General features: G+C 45.8%; 1 protein-coding gene across 1 annotated transcript in view; it reads left to right on the plus strand.

Annotated features, from left to right (window-relative positions):
• The first annotated feature begins 979 nt into the window (after nucleotides 1–979).
• The window catches only part of LOC110534796 (tumor suppressor candidate 3), a 103,934-nt gene continuing 87,113 nt past the window's right edge, over nucleotides 980–17,800 (plus strand). The window contains exon 1 of the mRNA XM_036933870.1: nucleotides 980–1,148. Within this exon, the coding sequence (XP_036789765.1) occupies nucleotides 1,044–1,148 (105 nt within the window). The 5' untranslated portion in view covers nucleotides 980–1,043. The remainder of the gene's footprint in view (nucleotides 1,149–17,800) is intronic.

Here is a 17,800-nt window from a genome sequence, read left to right on the forward strand (position 1 = left end):
TATAATTTAAATAAATGAAATGAGTTATTAGCCTACGTTATAGACAGAGTGAGCTTTCATTGTCGCACCCGGCATCCGTGCATGCCCATCTCTGTTGAATTTATTTTCTTATTGTTAGCCCTAGATAATTTAATCATCCAGGGTTTGCTAGAAACACACATTCCATATATTACTTCATAGAGAGCAATAGTAATGTCGTCTTTTTGTAGGCACTAACTCCGCCATGGTTCGTTGGACAAAGCTTATGGGAATTGTTTTGTAGGGTTTTTGGATAAATGCCAAAAACAAGGAGCTGATCATGGACTACAGGAAAAGGAGAGCCGAACACAACCCCATTCACATTGATGGGGCTGTAGTGGAGTGGGTCGAGAGTTTCAAATTCCTTGGTGTCCACGTCACCAGCAAACTATCATGGTCCAAACACACCAAGACAGTCGTGAAGAGGGCACGACAACACCTTTTCCCCCTCGGGAGACTGAAAAGATTTGGCATTGGTCCCCAGATCCTTAAAAAGTTATACAGCTGCACCATCGAGAACATCCTGACTGGTTGCATCAACGCCTGGTATGGCAACTGCTCGACATGCGACCGACCATAAGGTCTTGTAAGGGCTTACAAGTAAGTATTTCCCGGTTGTATTCGGCGCACTTGACAAATAACATTTGTTTTGGAATAAGGTTTGTGGTAAACACAGGCTTAGATCTTATACATTTTGTTCTATGAGATAATCTCCATCAGCTAACGTCACCTTTTGTGAAATTTGAATTATTTATGTAATCAGATAAAACACATACAGCACATAAAGGCTTCATTATCCTAAGCGTGTGTTAAGCACACAGACCTTATTTTCCTATTCATTCCTCAAAGGAATGGGTGAACGAAGTAGAGTTATTTATTTTCAGGTTTTAGGACTACAAGCGGGCGAGCTCTATTTATGGACAGCAACATCCGTAAAACGCTTTCTCAGAAACTTCCTGATTGGCCCTTTCAGTAGCCAATCACATTCGAGAGAGACGTGTAGCGCAGCAAGAGCATCTTCCAACATGGCGTCTGTATCCTCGGGATTCCCTTTCAACCTGCCGGTTGCATCTCTGTTACTGATCCTGCTGCTATGCCTGCATTCGGGGGGAGGCCAGAAGAAGAAAGAGGTAACGGCGTTTCTATATAAACACGTTTCAAAAGCATAACAGTATGATTATGCGGCGTAATTTGGACCAAGGTGCAGCAGAGCGATAGGCTACCTTTACCGTCTCCAGAATGATGCTCGAGCCGAGATACAGACCGAGGCCGTTGTCCCGAACGACTCAAAATGTTTTCATTTATCGCTGCGCGTTCTCCAACTTTACACAATAATGGATATATACGAAATTATACAGGCGCATTGCATACAGTTGATTGTTTTAACAGAATGTATACATTTTTTGTTAGCCAAGGATTATATTCTGATAGGCTATTTTGATCAACTCTAGTGGGCATACCTAGGCTACGTCATCATTACACGGCAGGGTTGCATTCATTACGCCCATTCTGTTTCATAAACGGAAGCAAACATAACGAAACGCGGAGGGACCTAGGTGATCAAATTGTATTTGTCACGTGCGCCGAATACAACTGATGTAGACCTTAGAGTGAAATGTTTACTTTACAATCCCTTAACCAACAATGCAGTTTTAAGAAATATACAAACAAAAAAAGAATAATGAAAGTAACAAATAACAATAGCGAGGCTATATACAGGGGGTACTGGTACAGTCAATGTGCAGGGGCATCGGTTAGTCGATGTAATTGAGATAATATATACATGTGGGTAGAGTTATTAAAGTGACTTGTGCATAGATTTTAACAGAGAGTGACAGCAGCGTTATAGAGGGGGGTGGCAATGCAAAAAGTCTGGCTAGTCATTTTATTTAATGTTCAGTAGTCTTATGGCTTGGGGGTAGAAGCTGTTTAGAAGCCTCTTGGAAATAGACTTAGCGCTCTGGGATTGCTTGCTGTGTGGTAGCAGAGAGAACAGTCTATGACTAGGGTGGCTGGTGTCTTTGACCATTTTTAGGGCCTTCCACTGACACCGCCTGTTATAGAGTTCCTGGATGGCAGGAAGCTTGGCCCCAGTGATGTACTGGGCCGTACGCACTACCCTCTGCAGTGCCTTGCGGTCGGATGCCGAGCAGTTGCCATAGCAAGCAGTGATGCAACCTTTTTGAGGATCTGAGGTCCCATGGCAAATCATTTCAGTCTCCTGAGGGGGAATAGGTTTTGTCGTGCCCTCTTCATGACTGTCTTGGTGTGTTTGGACTAGAGGTCGACCGATTCATCGGAATGGCCGATTAATTAGGGCCGATTTCAAGTTTTCATAACAACAATAACAAACTGCTCTTGCGTTCATTGCACGCAGAGTCAGTGTATATGCAACAGTTCGGGCCGCCTAATTTGCCAGAATTGTATGTAATTATGACATAACATTGAAGGTTGTGCAATGTAACAGGAATATTTAGACTGGTTGCCACCCGTTAGATAAAATACGGAACGGTTCCGTATTTCACTGAAAGAATAAACGTCTTGTTTTCGAGATAATAGTTTCCGGATTTGACCATATTAATGACCTAAGGCTCGTATTTCTGTGTGTTATCATGTTATAACTAAGCCTATGATTTGATAGAGCAGTCTGACTGAGCGATGGTAGGCAGCAGCAGGCTCGTAAGCATTCATTCAAACAGCACTTTCGTGCGTTTGCCAGCAGCTGTTTATGACTTCAAGCCTATCAACTCCCGAGATTAGGCTGGTGTAACCGATGTGAAATGGCTAGCTAGTTAGTGGGGTGAGCGCTAATAGCGTTTCAAACGTCACTCACTCTGAGACTTGGAGTGGTTGTTCCCCTTGCTCTGCAAGGGCCGCGGCTTTTGTGGAGCGATGGGTAACGCTGCTTCGAGGGTGGCTGTTGTCGATGTGTTCCTGATTCAAGCCCAGGGAGGAGCGAGGAGAGGGACGGAAGCTATACTGTTACACTGGCAATACTAAAGTGCCTATAAGAACATCCAATAGTCAAAGGTTAATGAAATACAAATGGTAGAGAGAGAAATAGTCCTGTAATTCCTATAATAACTACAACCTAAAACTTCTTACCTGGGAATATTGAAGACTCATGTTAAAAGGAACCACCAGCTTTCATATGTTCTCATGTTCTGAGCAAGGAACTTAAACGTTAGCTTTCTTACATGGCACATATTGCACTTTTACTTTCTTCTCCAACACTTTGTTTTTGCATTATTTAAACCAAATTGAACATGTTTCATTATTTATTTGAGGCTTAATTGATTTTACTGATGTATTATATTAAGTTAAAATAAGTGTTCATTCAGTATTGTTGTAATTGTCAATATTACAAATAAATAAGATTGTTGTCCTGGCACCACACGGCCAGGTCTCCCTATATGCTGTCTCGTCGTTGTTGGTGATCAGGCCTACCACTGTTGTGTCATTGGCAAACAATATTCACGGTTTTCGGTTTCAATACATTTTTTAAACATTAAATGCATTAGTAAATAATGACTTTTCAATGATTTTAGAGCTTTTTTTAATGGAAATTACTATAAAATAATTAAATATTTCAGTTGTTTATATGTCTTTGTTTTATTTGACTATTTTTCATTCCTTAAAGTCCTCATCTCTGCTCAGGCAGTAACAGTCAGCCATCCAGACCATCTAATGTTAACTCCTCCCCATACTGTACTGTCTTTAGTCATCCTGTTTAGCTAGGCTAGCCTGCCTAAGTATGCTGCAGAGCTGTCTGACGATCATTTTACTACTTCTTCAAAGTAGATGAGGCATACTTTCTCGAACTGTCTCTGTCCCTCTGGTCATCGTGTACATTACTATCTCATGCGGTCTGTGTACATCTAACCTAACGTAGCAGGCGTAAAAGTGTGTCTTTCCAGAGATCTGTATATAATGACGAGATGCTCACGTCTCCGCCCTAGCAATGGGTGTCTTTGTATCAAAGGTGGGAAAGCAGGCGACAAGCCATAGAAACACATTAGGCTTATTTTGCACACATTTTGGCCAGAGTGAAACCTCTCACTTCGCCTCTTCCTCTTTGGTCCGTCTCTGTCCGAGCAGTGAAAAAAAGGTGCAATGGATTATGGTCATCGTAGTTAATTTCTACGTTTCTGCACTGAACTAGGTTGAATATTTGTGTAATGAAACTACAACTCCCTTCAGCTCAGCGTCCCACAGTTCTTGACTTGATTTCTCTCGTGAATGATTTTATTTATCACTAGAGAAACAGCGGGTTGGACTCTCCCCCAAAAATGACTAAATGGAATTCAAGTAATTGAACCGATGTAGGTCAATTAGTTGTTTAATAACCAGAAAAAAAACAATGTTGGTTAATCGCTTGGCACTACCTATTAATAATGAATGTTAATTAGAATTCAAGCTACATGTGCCCGACTGTACTTCATTTGAACTCACAACTGTCTGTTTGCTAGCCTGAATTCCAGTCTGTCTGTTTGTGCTATCATTCCAACTTCTTGTCACTCATTGTCATGCTTGGTTTGACAATGACAGTAATGGATTGGCAAGGGCACAAATGGATCTGGCACCAGGCAATTTGTGATAACATAGACCTATGCTAAAATATTTTCAATCTACAAGCCATAGTGGCAGAGTCTGTGTCTCTCAATATGTACTTCCCATTGATACACATGCATTTGTATAGAACTCCACTACTACCCTCTTGTTTCTACAACAGCTGTACATGCCTCCCCTTCCTTCTTTCCTAGCTAGTCTCCCTTCATTTCTCTCTGCTGTGTTAATGCAGGGTGGCAGGCAGGCGGACAGGCGGCCCTGCTAGTTCGCTAGCTGCACGTTGGGGACTAGTGGAGAGAAATAGCGCCTTGTCTGGCTGTGAGAAAATATGATCTTTCTGTGACCTCCCTCAGGCAGAAACTGTGGGGGCGGAAGATCTTATTGAGCCCAAATGGGGTAAAGCGGCGAAGCAGCAACTTTGCATTCTGCTAGCTCGCCCCGGCGGCATCACGGCCCGCTCTCCAAATCGCCCCTGCGAGTGTTGGCGCGAGACCCCAGAGCGCTGAGGGCCGCAGTATTTCTGAGGCACTGTCTCAAAAGTCTTTAATATATTTGTCGAAAGCCCAGGTTTCACTTCTCCCTGGAGTGTTTTGGAAAGGGGGGGGGGGGGGGGGGGTTTGCGGAGAGTATTGGAATAGACCAAAGGAGGGGAAATAGTCACAGTGAGGTATATTTATGTCAGTTTGATGGTACACCGTTCATCACAGAAACTAAATATGATACTTTCCCCCCCATTTTATGTCTGCCTAATGGAAATGGGGACTGAAAGGACACTGTAAGCAGTTCTGGCTCCCCGGGACCAGCTGGGGATTGGGATAAAGCACAGCGTCACTGTTTTTGTGCCATCACTTATTTTTGTTTTCCCAGAGTAACTTTATAGGCCCTATAGCAGTGCTGTTCAATCCAATAGGGCTGCACCAGGCTCCACCTTTTCTCCCAGCTAAGGTTGTAAAGGGAGGGTATGTTATGGGAAACTTTTGATTTTGATCAGTGAACTGCCAGAATTTTGGTGATTTTGGGGATTTTGGGGGTGAATTTTAACAGATGACATCTATTGGCCTTTTTTGGTACTTCAAATTATCTCTGGCTCTGAGTGGCCTGATCCATGTAAAATATATCACATCATCAAATAAGATGATTAAAAAAAATCAAGAAATAGAATGACAAAGCTGTAAAATATTATTGTAAATATATACCGTCAACTTAGTGAATACCGTTGGTGTTTAATATGAGGGTTTCTGTCTTTGTTTTGGAGCCAAACTGGTGGCAGTTGTGAAGAAAGTCCATGCTTGGAAGAGATGCAGGGTTCATTTTAAATAACGCCATTGTTGATTCATTGCTTTTTTCATTAATTAGCCTCAGCTATTTTCTCTTGAAACATATGTTCTATCCACTAGAAACTAATGGACGAAAAAAAAATGATTGAAGTGTAAATTACCAAAGTTACCATAAATTACCTGCTAAGTACCAACACTACTGAGGATTCCGGTAACTTTGGTAAATTACCGGTAACTTTTCAACCTTACCCCGAGCCCCGGAGCAATACTGATCCACAAAGCCTTATCAAGGGCTTGAGAACAAACATGTTCTCCCTATACATCCTGTATGTAGACTTAGACCTATATATAGGCCTATCTCCTCATCGCTCCAGGTATGAAGAGAACGCCTGAAAACATGATTGTGATTCGAGAGCCATGCTGTCCCGCTAGTCAGAACAATGCGTTCGACTGCAGTCCTTCTCCCCAGGGACTCAGCCTTGGTCTCACACTCGAAAGAGTTTGAAGGAGGTTAAGATTATTGCTGTGGAAGAGCTAGAAGAACAATGTGTCAACTTGAGTCCAACACACCTACGCACTGACTGTGTTTTCTCCTATTAGCAGATAGACATTACCCACTGAACAGTCAGGGAGGGAGGGACGTGTGTTCCCAAATGGCGCCCTGTTACCTATAGGGTGGTGGTCAAAAGTAGTGCACTATGTAGGGAATAGGGTGCCATTTGGGACACAATGAGGGAGTGAGGGAGACCCTTTTCTGCTCTTAGAGCCGTATTGGTTGAAGCCTTGTCCATGCTGAGTCCATGGTTCCTTTGAGTGGTGCGCCTACTGGGTGTTGGATGGAGTTAGTTAAATGCTAAAAGCAGAAACCGCCAGCGCTGTGTGATGCATGTGGTTGGACGCGCATGGACAGAGATGGGGTTTCACGCTGGTCTGGTCTCCTCTCTCTCTCTCTCTCTCTCTCTCTCTCTCTCTCTCTCTCTCTCCTCTGTCTTCTCTCATCTTGCTAGCTCGCTCTCTCTCATCTCTCACTCTCGCTCTTATCTTGCTTGCTCTCATCTCTCTCATCTCTTTCTCTCTCACGTTCTCTCTCCCTCCCTCCCTCTCAGCATGTTCATCTCATCGGGCTGAGGTAGCATACAGAGTGTAGCCCCTCATATACAGAAGTAGGATCTTAATTTGATCGTACTTTTGTTGATGAGAATTTTCCTGCATAGCAGGATTTGCAGACTTGTAGTGTAGTCATGGTTTAAAAAGGCTTCTAAAGTTTGTCATTTCCACTTTAACATTTCACACGTGATTTGCATTAACTTAAAATGTATCAATCCCTACAACCTATTCAATGTATTATGATCCACATAATAATTCACATTTCCTGTTGCTGAAGGAAACTTTCCCTGCTGTAGCAAACTGGCCCAAATGAAGATCCTACCTCTGTATACATTCTGACAATGAGACGAAGGACTCAGCACGATTGGAGTTATAAGTGCACCACGACTCTCTGCGTATTCATCTCTGGGCTCCGTACCCTCGTATGCCCGCTCAAAAACGATGACGTTGTGCGGGGGCGCCACACGGGGGCTGGCGTGTGGAGTTGATGGGTGAGCACGTCCGCGGTGACCCATCGAGTTGGTTTTGAGCTGTTGTGATTCTGTGAATGCAGCGTTAGTCTTGGTAAGGTGATTTATCCTCTTTCTTTTCTACTCGCCCTCTCTTCTCTTTATCTTGCAATCTCTTTCTCTCTCTCTCTCTCTCTCTTTCTCTCTCTCTCTCTCTCTCTCTTTCTCTCAAACTCTCTTTCTCTCTCTCTCTTTCTCTCAAACTCTCTCTTTCTCTCTCTCTCTTTCTCTCTCTATCGCTCTCTTTCTCTCGCTCTCTCTCTTTCTCTCAAACTCTTTCTCTCTCTCTCTCTATCGCTCTCTTTCTCTCGCTCTCTCTCTTTCTCTCAAACTCTCTCTCTCTCTCTATCGCTCTCTTTCTCTCGCTCTCACGCACTCTCCTCGGTCTCTGCCTGTCTCGTTCTCTCTCGTTCTCTCGCTCAGCGTAATAAATTAGGAATGATGGCCTAATGGAAACCTCTATGCTCTGACTGGACTCTGAAACATCAGCATCCCAGTGGTGCTGTTATTATTATCATAGCTAATGCTAAGGTGTCTCGGCAGCCATGTTTAGGCCCGAGCCAGAGATGAGGGATGATTTGTATTGTGCCCTGGAAGCATTGCGAAAAGGATTGTCCATGTCAGCAAGGCCTGGTGCCCCGGGCTATAGGGGGAAGTTACGTGATATATCAACATTACAGACCGTGTCCCATTGCAGTGGCACCAGTGTTAAGAGGAGAATGATTCTGAACAGGGTTGGGAGGAGGAAGGGCACACAGACACACACCCTCCACAACTAAGCCACAACAGTGCCATCTGTAATTGGTTGTCAGAGGGGGGGTTGTTGTTGTGATTTCTTTCATTACCTACCAGGGTTATGAATAATTGATAACAGTACATTGTCAGCCAGCCATTCTGGTGATGGATGCCTTGAACCCCAGACATTTCCGTCCCCCCCCCCTTTTTTTTGACATTTTCCAACTCATTTCCCTGGCAGTAACTCTGAATCGAAGGGAGGGGCCGGGCCCCTCTCTCTCTCTTGATGGTGTGTGACTTGACATTCTTGCGAAAATGCATTCTCTGCTCCATTAATCAGAGAAAAACAGTCCTCCAAGTCCCGGAGATGAGTGATTAAAGTGTATTTTTGTTTTCAGGTTGGTTTCGAGGTTTGAGAAGGCACTCATATGTGGCTACCTTTTTGATGATGCAACAATGATTTGGACACTTCCCTATATATATTACCATTAATATCATTCAGCAGAACCTATTTCAGGGCCTGTTTTCTGGAACCAGATTAAGCCTGTTCCTGGACTAAACACATTTTTCATTGAGAATGCTTTCTAGACCTGGTGAGGGAACCAGCCCTTGTTATTTAAACTGAGGGCCTACGGGATTGAACGAGGGAGGTCATTGTGTTACTTGTATGAATCTAGCAGTACACACCCTTTTGATTCCATGTTTATCACGTGTTGCTTCTGCCGAAGATTATGAAGAGCTTAAATCCCCCTGCCATACCTCCATCTATATCCCTCCCTTCATCACCTGTCCACCCCTCCACTGATCTGCCCCTTCCCCCTGTCCCTCCCTCCTCTCACCCCTCCATCCACGCCGAAGCCCCCACAACGACTCTGAACGCCACGAGACATCTTCGATCGTTTTTTATCTGCGCGTTGTCAACGACAGGACGCCATCACTCCCACCGGGGAAAAGATGATCCCGGTCCCGACGGGAGAAAAAGGTGCGGGTGCTGTCCCCCTGACGAAAACGGTCTGTCGAGCAGGATAAGTCTTATCAGCCCGGCGCCAGACACGCCGGGGCAAGTCTCTGCGAGCCTCCAATGGGGCGAGAGACACATTAAAGTGTATACAAACTCTCCTTCCTTCCTCCGGTCCTTCATTAGGGGGAACATCTCTTCATTTCACAACCCAGGGCAGAGAAGGGGGGCGGGGGTGAACCCAGTGCCCTGTGTCTCCTTCGTTCTGACTGGCACAGATATTTCCAACGATCCTTTATTCATCTCTAATGCTCTCTCTCCCTTTCCGCCTCCCTCTCTCCCTTTCCGCCTGCTCCGTTTGCTCCCGTGCCAGAGATGTTCTCCAGGCTGCCCTTATTGGAGGCCCTCGAGAAGGCAGAGGTTAGAGAGAACTCCCGCTGTAGTTTGGCTACAGCAACCGTGGTCATCTGAAGACCAAGCCCTGTTCGCGTTACCGACCGGCCGGTCGACTGTCCTTGTAGCCAGAGCTGTCAGCGTCATAGCGCCGACATCCCAAAGACGTGTCTCTGGCACAGAGCCAGGGAGAGAGACGGGTGTGTTGGGGAGGAAAGCAAGGCGAGCCCCCCTCCCTGGACTGATTGCATTAATAATCACCTGCCTCCCCCAGAGGTGGCTGTCTGCCAGCCTGCCATGTCCTAAGAGTGACAGGCAGGTTTATGCGCCACACAAAGGCATATGCAAATCAAACATGATAAATTAGAGTTTGCATAAAAGGTTCAGGCGAATGCTAAATGCTAAATGCCACTTTGGTGCACCGAGCGACTCCCAATAAATGGGAAAACGCCGGTAACATTTGGATGAATCTTCTAAAAGTAAGCGGTGACATTTTTGCCCGAGTCACAAAATAATAGATGAACGGCACTTGCATCGTTTTAAAACTTTTTTATTACTTTAGCTTTTTTGGTTAAATGCGGTGACATTTCAGTTGCCATTAGCATTCAGGAGGGCCGACGCTAAGTCAAAATTCTTTTAACCAAACAGCGTGATTTAAAAGATCCCACTTTGTAAACAAGTGAGTGTTTATATTCTTTGGGAGGGTCTTGTGTTTTTGTCTGTATCTCCACTCGATTTGAATATTCAACTTCAGTTGATTAGTGTCTGCTAGAGACTGCATTATATCGCCTCATGTGAAGATGGACTTGGCCGTGAAACAATAGACTATGGCCTCCAAATCATAAATTGAGTTGCTTAGTAGTTGATACTCTGAGGCGATAACCAAATCACAGCTACTAATTGACATTCTGTAATTGGCCACGGTAAACCTGCAGCCAACAGCGACCTCTCTCCCCTCCTTAGTTTTGGGGCGGAGGGGAACTTGTTTGGGTCCAACACAAGGCTGTGTCTCTCTGCATCTGTATCACTTCACATGGTTTATTTTCTCCCAGTTGAATTCTGGAGCAGTGGAGCCTTCGACAACAGTTCCCTTCTACCCCCTGTCAAACGTTCATTCTGTCAGGACTGCAGGATGTGTGTGCTGGGAGAGGTGATGCTAAACGCTCGTGGAAACTTGTTGTGACTTTGTGTCTTTTAAAGCTGCAATGTGTCACTTTTTGGTCGAACCGAACAAATGGACATAGAAATGTTAGTTATAGATATGTCATTCGCATTGAAAGCAAGTCTAAGAATCTGTAGATCTGTTCTATGTGTGCTACTTCTATGCTCCCAGTTCTTAAGTTTAGTTGTTGAGTCTTTTACTTTGGGTGTTGTTCACCAGTTTCAAACAGCTGAAAATACAATATTTTTTGTTATTGGAAACATAATTCACAGCGGTTTAGATGGTACAATGATTCTCTACACTATACATTGCTTGTTTTGTGTCACAAACTGAACGAACTGTTAGAATTTTAGCAACCAGGAAATGGTGGAGCGATTTCAGCAGATTGCATCTTTAAGTTCCAATCTACACATCTCGATGTAGAAACTAGGGCTGTGATGACATCGCAGTATTTTTTCAATGGCAACATTTGTAAAACAAAGCATGCATGTAAAATAGTGTGTTACAGCTTGTTAGTGTGCAACGTCGAGGCTGTTTTCCCAAAGAAGTGAAATCCGCGTCACGTTTGGTTTCCTTGCCGTGATACTAACGAGTATCACAATACTGGTGTTGACCCGCCCCCAGTAAAAACAGCTTTGAGGTCGTTCTAGCATAGAAACATATTAAAAGGTTAACTATTCTCAACCTACCGTTCTCTCATTGGTTACATACATGATTAAGCATTTGCTAAGTAAATGGTAATAATACATGGAATAAGTACCCATTGGGGCTTAAAGGCTCATTTTTGGCTTATGAGCCACTTAACATGTGCAATATCCTGTATTCCCTATTGTCATGAATTAGCAGTGGATGTTCCATTAAGCTATAGGCAGGAATGTTGAAGAGGCTCTAGAATAGATTTTGGTTGGGGGGGCTTTGGACCCCGTCCAGTTAAATATCTATAGGAGAAACAAACATGGGCATCAGTGGGAAAACTCTCTCCCTCCGTCCTCTCGCTCTCTCTCGCCCTCTCTATTTAACTCAGTCTCTCTCTCGCTCGCTCTCTCTATTTAACTCAGTCTTTCTCTCTCTCGCTCTCTCTATTTAACTCAGTCTCTCTCTCTCTCGCTCTCTCTATTTAACTCAGTCTCTCTCTCTCTCGCTCTCTCTATTTAACTCAGTCTCTCTCTCTCTCGCTCTCTCTATTTAACTCAGTCTCTCTCTCGCCCTCTCTATTTAACTCAGTCTCTCTCTCGTCCGCTCTCTCTATTTAACTCAGTATCTCTCTCGCTCGCTCTCTCTATTTAACTCAGTCTCTCTATCTCTCTCTCACCCTCTCTATTTAACTCAGTCTCTCTCTCGCTCGCTCTCTCTATTTAACTCAGTCTCTCTCTCTCTCTCTCTCGCCCTCTCTATTTAACTCAGTCTCTCTCTCGCTCGCTCTCTCTATTTAACTCAGTCTCTCTCTCGCTCTCTCTATTTAACTCAGTCTCTCTCTCTCTCGCCCTCTCTATTTAACTCAGTCTCTCTCTCGCTCTCTCTATTTAACTCAGTCTCTCTCTTTCTCGCTCTCTTTATTTAACTCAGTCTCTCTCTCGCCCTTTCTATTTAACTCAGTCTCTCTCTCTCTCGCCCTCTCTATTTAACTCAGTCTCTTTCTCGCTCTCTCTATTTAACTCATTCTCTCTCTCGCTCTCTATTTAATTCAGTCTCTCTCTCGCTCTCTCTATTAAACTCAGTCTCTTTCTCGCTCTCTCTCGCTCTCTCTGGCTCTCTATTTAACTCAGTCTCTCTCTCGCTCTCTCTATTTAACTCAGTCTTTTTCTCGCTCTCTATTTAACTCATTCTCTCTCTCGCTCTCTCTTGCTCTCTATTTAACTCAGTCTCTCTCTCTCTCGCCCTCTCTATTTAACTCAGTCTCTTTCTCGCTCTCTCTATTTAACTCATATTTTCTCTCTCGCTCTCTCTCGCTCTCCATTTAACTCAGTCTCTCTCTCGCTCTCTATTTAACTCAGTCTCTCTCTCGCTCTCTATTTAACTCAGTCTCTCTCTCGCTCTCTCTCTCTATTTAACTCAGTCTCTCTTGCGATGTTGCGTTTGCCGCCAAAAGAAGCTCTTCCGTCCATTGCCTCCATCGACCTGCCACCTCAGCAGCAGATCCAGCCTTCAGCGCCAGTTACCCCCGAGGAGGGCCACCGCAGCCACCCTGTTTATTGAGCTCAACGGTTTGATATGGTTATAAACGTGGCATAATAAAAGGACGGTCGGCGGCTACAGAGGGGGACTTTCGTTGCAGTGGTGGCCAGTAATAGAGAGGACGGGTGTAAACAGACAGGGGCCCGATGTGCTTCCCCTGCAATCATGGAGGAGCGCAGGAGAGAACGAGGGAACGAGGGAGGAGGGAAATAAAAGAGAAGAGGAAAGTGCTGTCTACCAGGGACATCTCAGCTATAGTCAAATCCCACCTCCGGGCCGTTAAACAAGAGGCAACAAGCACTGCGGGGACTCTCCCAATCCGCCACCACTACAAAGCTAATTGATTATGAGAGAGGTACGGTTGTCGTGTGGTTGTCGTACAGACAAAAGGCACAAGGAGCCATTTTGTGTCTGAACGGAGCTCTAGAGATTGTCAGTAGTTTCAACGTGCCATGTTTCCAGATCGGGGGAGGAATAAAAGCAACGAGGGTGTGAACTTCATCTCTTGACAAAATGCACATTCATCAAGATAATCAAAGCCTTCTTTTCTCTCACATGCCCCGCAGGGTACAGGGAAGCACTATTATCAAAATGCTTGCAGTTAAAGTGAAGCATCTAAATAACATGACAGGCTACGGTTTTTATTCTGTGTGTCATATTCACCCACATTGAGCTCTACGGATAAGGTTTAGAGTGATTGAAGTGCCATGAACTGGTACGATTTCATACTTCAAATGTTCATCACGATTCTCCAGAAGTTTCCTTTTCCTCTCTTATTTAATTAAGCAAAAGAGAAATGAACGATCTCCGAGGTAGACCGGCAGCACTGCGGTCGCCATCAATATCAAATAAAACACACATTTTTTTTAATGAGTAAATCTCCATAGCTCCGGAATTGGACGCTGTGAGTGGTTTGTAATAAGGGGCGCTAATTAAGGGCCGTGTCTGTACTGTATGACCACTCTGATAACCTGGACGTGCCTCCGACTTCTGAAGGAACTAGGCATAACGAGGGACTTACAGGGCAGCGCCAGGCTGCTGAGCTCTCTGCTTTAGATTCCGAATTCAGCTGCTCTTACAGGAGGAAATGGGTTGGAAAGGAACGAGAGTGGGATGGAGAGAGAGGAGATATGGAGAGAGGCTGAGCAGGAATGGAGTAGATACAGGAGGGAGAGAGAGATGGATGAGAAGCGAGAGAAGCGGAGCAGGTCTACCGTGGCGGACTGACTAGCAGCCTGTGGAGATGTGATGACCCAGCCGCACTGGGAAAAGCGATATCTCTTAAGTGTGTATGTGAGTGTGCGCGCTCATGAGCTTCCACTGCACAGAGGCCTGGGGGTTGGAAGATGGGTAAACTGAAGTAGCAGTTGACAGGAAGGTGAATAGTTAGCTGATGCCCTGGGAGGAGGAAGTACAGGAGAGAGGTGAAAGGGCAATGGAATATAAACACTGGATCAGGGAAGGAGGGAACAGACAGGCCTAGTAGATGTGATTATCAGGGAGGGAGGAAGAGAAGGAGAGAGGGAACAGACAGGCCTAGTAGATGTGATTATCAGAGAGAGAGGGAGGGGTTATAGAACAGATACATGTACCTGCCAATGGAATGGCAGCAGGAGGAAAAGGAAGAGCGAGGGAGAGTCAGATGGTGTGGGGAGTGAATGGTGAGGGAGACGTTAATACTAGCCTAGCCACAGTGTGTAATTATACTGTACATGACCTGAAAGAGTGACGCTCTTCCCCCTTCACCGTGTAACAGAGTCGGTTTAGTGAACCATGCTCATATTATGAATAACCTTGTTTGAGATCTGAACACTTGCATTAGCTCCCCAGGTTAATGCCTAGGATGTCGCTCCCTGGAGAACAGTGTACGCCCAACAGCTCCTGTCAACCTGACATGGGCTCTGTCCTTTCCTGAGTCTGGTGTTATAGCCAGGGTTTCCCCTAAGATTGTTTTCTGCAGCGGCGGCAGCGTGCATATAGGGGAAACGGGGATATCCATATCCGGTCTTCATGGTCCTCGGCCCCATTATGCCCCATACATCATCTGTGCCCCTAAATGTAATACGCATGTATACGTCTGTATTATATTAAAATAGATGTTGTTTTTTGGAGGCGACAGTGTGTTGCGCCCCTGCTAAATGTAGATAGGGGAAACAGTGATATCTACAGGACCAGTCAATAGTTTGGACCCACCTACACATTCAAGAGTTTTTCTTTATTTTGACTATTTTCTACATGCTACATGGTGGCTACTTTGATCATTCTCAATTATAAAATACATTTTCATTTGTTTTTGGTTACGGCATTCCATGTGTTATTTTAGATGATGTGTGTTATTTCATAGATTTATTCTACAATGTAGAAAATAGTCAAAATAAAGAAATCCCCTTGAATGAGTAGGTGTGTCCAAACGTTTGTCTGGTACTGTATATACTGTCCTCACGCTGGCTCTCACAGGGACTTTGCCGCCCCATTATGCCCCATACATCATCCCTGAATCATATGTAAGGGGTTACACCTCAGCGTGCTCCAAGTATCTGCTGTCATTCAGGTACACTCTTCCCAGTGGCCTCTCTCTTCCGTATGCCATCCTCCCCTCACACAGTCAGGCCCAGTCTCTTCAAAAACCCTATTGCCATCTATGCATTTGATTTTCATTTGCCGTTCTCTGCATGTCTATCTAAGATGGATCCAGACATTGAAATGGACCCTTTTCATCCGACCCAGATGTTCAGTGGGGTAGTGGTTTTAGGATGGCTAGTGGTCACTGCTGCTACTGGAGAGATACTGGCTTTGCAGGTTTTTGTTCCAGCCTTGTTCTAACAGGACCGATTCAAATGAATCCACTGCTCATCAGGACCTTGATTGGCTGAATCAGGTGAGTTAGAAGGGCTGGAGCAAAAGCCTGCACACTCAGTAGCTCTACAGGAGGAGGGTTGGCCATCCTTGTTTCAGAGGACGATTGGCCGTCCTTGTTTCGAGGACGACTGGCCATCCAGCCTTGTGTCAGAGGAGGGTTTGGAGGTGGTGAGTGGAGGGATCAGTGGAGTGCTGAAATGAGAGTCCCAGGTGGCAATCCCCTTCAGAGAAAGGATAAGGAATACTTTTGGGAATCCAGGTGCCAAACCAAGGTTACCGCGTCACTGCAGGAGAATAGAAACAAAAGGTAGAGAGGAAGCTACTTGGGTGGAGCATGGGTCAGTTGGTGGAGCGTGGGTCAGTTGGTGGAGCATGGGTCAGTTGGTGGAGCATGGGTCAGTTGGTGGAGCGTGGGTCAGTTGGTGGAGCGTGGGTCAGTTGGTAGAGCGTGGGTCAGTTGGTGGAGCGTGGGTCAGTTGGTGGAGCGTGGGTCAGTTGGTGGAGCGTGGGTCAGTTGGTAGAGCGTGGGTCAGTTGGTGGAGCGTGGGTCAGTTGGTGGAGCATGGGTCAGTTGGTGGAGCATGGGTCAGTTGGTGGAGCGTGGGTCAGTTGGTAGAGCGTGGGTCAGTTGGTGGAGCGTGGGTCAGTTGGTGGAGCGTGGGTCAGTTGGTGGAGCGTGGGTCAGTTGGTAGAGCGTGGGTCAGTTGGTGAAGCGTGGGTCAGTTGGTAGAGCGTGGGTCAGTTGGTGGAGCGTGGGTCAGTTGGTGGAGCGTGGGTCAGTTGGTAGAGCGTGGGTCAGTTGGTGGAGCGTGGGTCAGTTGTTGGAGCGTGGGTCAGTTGGTAGAGCGTGGGTCAGTTGGTAGAGCGTGGGTCAGTTGGTAGAGCGTGGGTCAGTTGGTAGAGCGTGGGTCAGTTGGTAGAGCGTGGGTCAGTTGGTGGAGCGTGGGTCAGTTGGTGGAGCGTGGGTCAGTTGGTGGAGCGTGGGTCAGTTGGTAGAGCGTGGGTCAGTTGGTGAAGCGTGGGTCAGTTGGTGGAGCGTGGGTCAGTTGGTGGAGCGTGCGTCAGTTGGTGGAGCGTGGGTCAGTTGGTGGAGCGTGGGTCAGTTTGTGGAGCTTGGTGCTTACAACGTCAGGGTTGTGGGTTGGATTCCCACGGGGGAAATGTATGTACTACTGTAAGTCACTCTGGAGAAGGGCATCTGCTGAATGACCAAAATGTACATTTAAAATGAGAGGGACAGTGGCGAAGGACAGATAGAGCGAACAATGACACACTGAGAGACACATGCTTTTGTGGACTGCCTATTCCTTGGGCCACTTCAGAGTCAATAGTCCGCCCTCGTCACTTCTCAACCAATGTTGACTGATAGGTGTAGAATCCACGACAATGGCCGACCCAGTGAACCAACCACAAAAACATGATTGTTTTTCTCTCTGTGTGTGATTCCATCTTTCTCTGTGTTTGTCTGTTTGTCCATCAGCCCTTAAACCTCCCACCTCGCTGCTGTTGTTGTATCTGACGTCTACTAGCTCCAGAGATTTGTCAAACCCATTTCCCAAGAAGTTCTCAATTTTGCCTTGAGAGATGAGGGTCAGGCCAGGTAAATAGGACGCTCTTACCGAGGGTAACGACCATGTTGCATTGTTTTCGTCACCTTTGGTCCGTAGTACCTTTGGGACGGGTAGGGGGGTGGTTGGGGACGGGGTGGTTGGGGAGGATTAACCTCTTTCTGCCAGATAAGGGGGGAATAGAAATGTGTGATCATGAGACCGACCTCCTTCCCTCCTTCCTCCCCGGTTTCTAAACGGTCTGGCTCAGTAGGATTGATGTCCTTTTGTGGTGAGTCATCCCGGGACAATTTCTCAAAATCCCCCCACTCAATAGGGAATTCCAAAGCCGGCAGCGCTTTGACCTAGCCATTTTCAATCACGCCGTTTGTAGTACCCACTGCTGTTGTTGTCGTCGTTGGCCCAAGAGTAGAGAGAGATGGGAGGAGAGGGAGAGGAAGTGCTTGCTCTCAGTGTAATTTGTTCCCCGT

Source organism: Oncorhynchus mykiss, chromosome 10 (assembly GCF_013265735.2).
Source record: "Oncorhynchus mykiss isolate Arlee chromosome 10, USDA_OmykA_1.1, whole genome shotgun sequence".
NCBI lineage: Eukaryota > Metazoa > Chordata > Actinopteri > Salmoniformes > Salmonidae > Oncorhynchus > Oncorhynchus mykiss.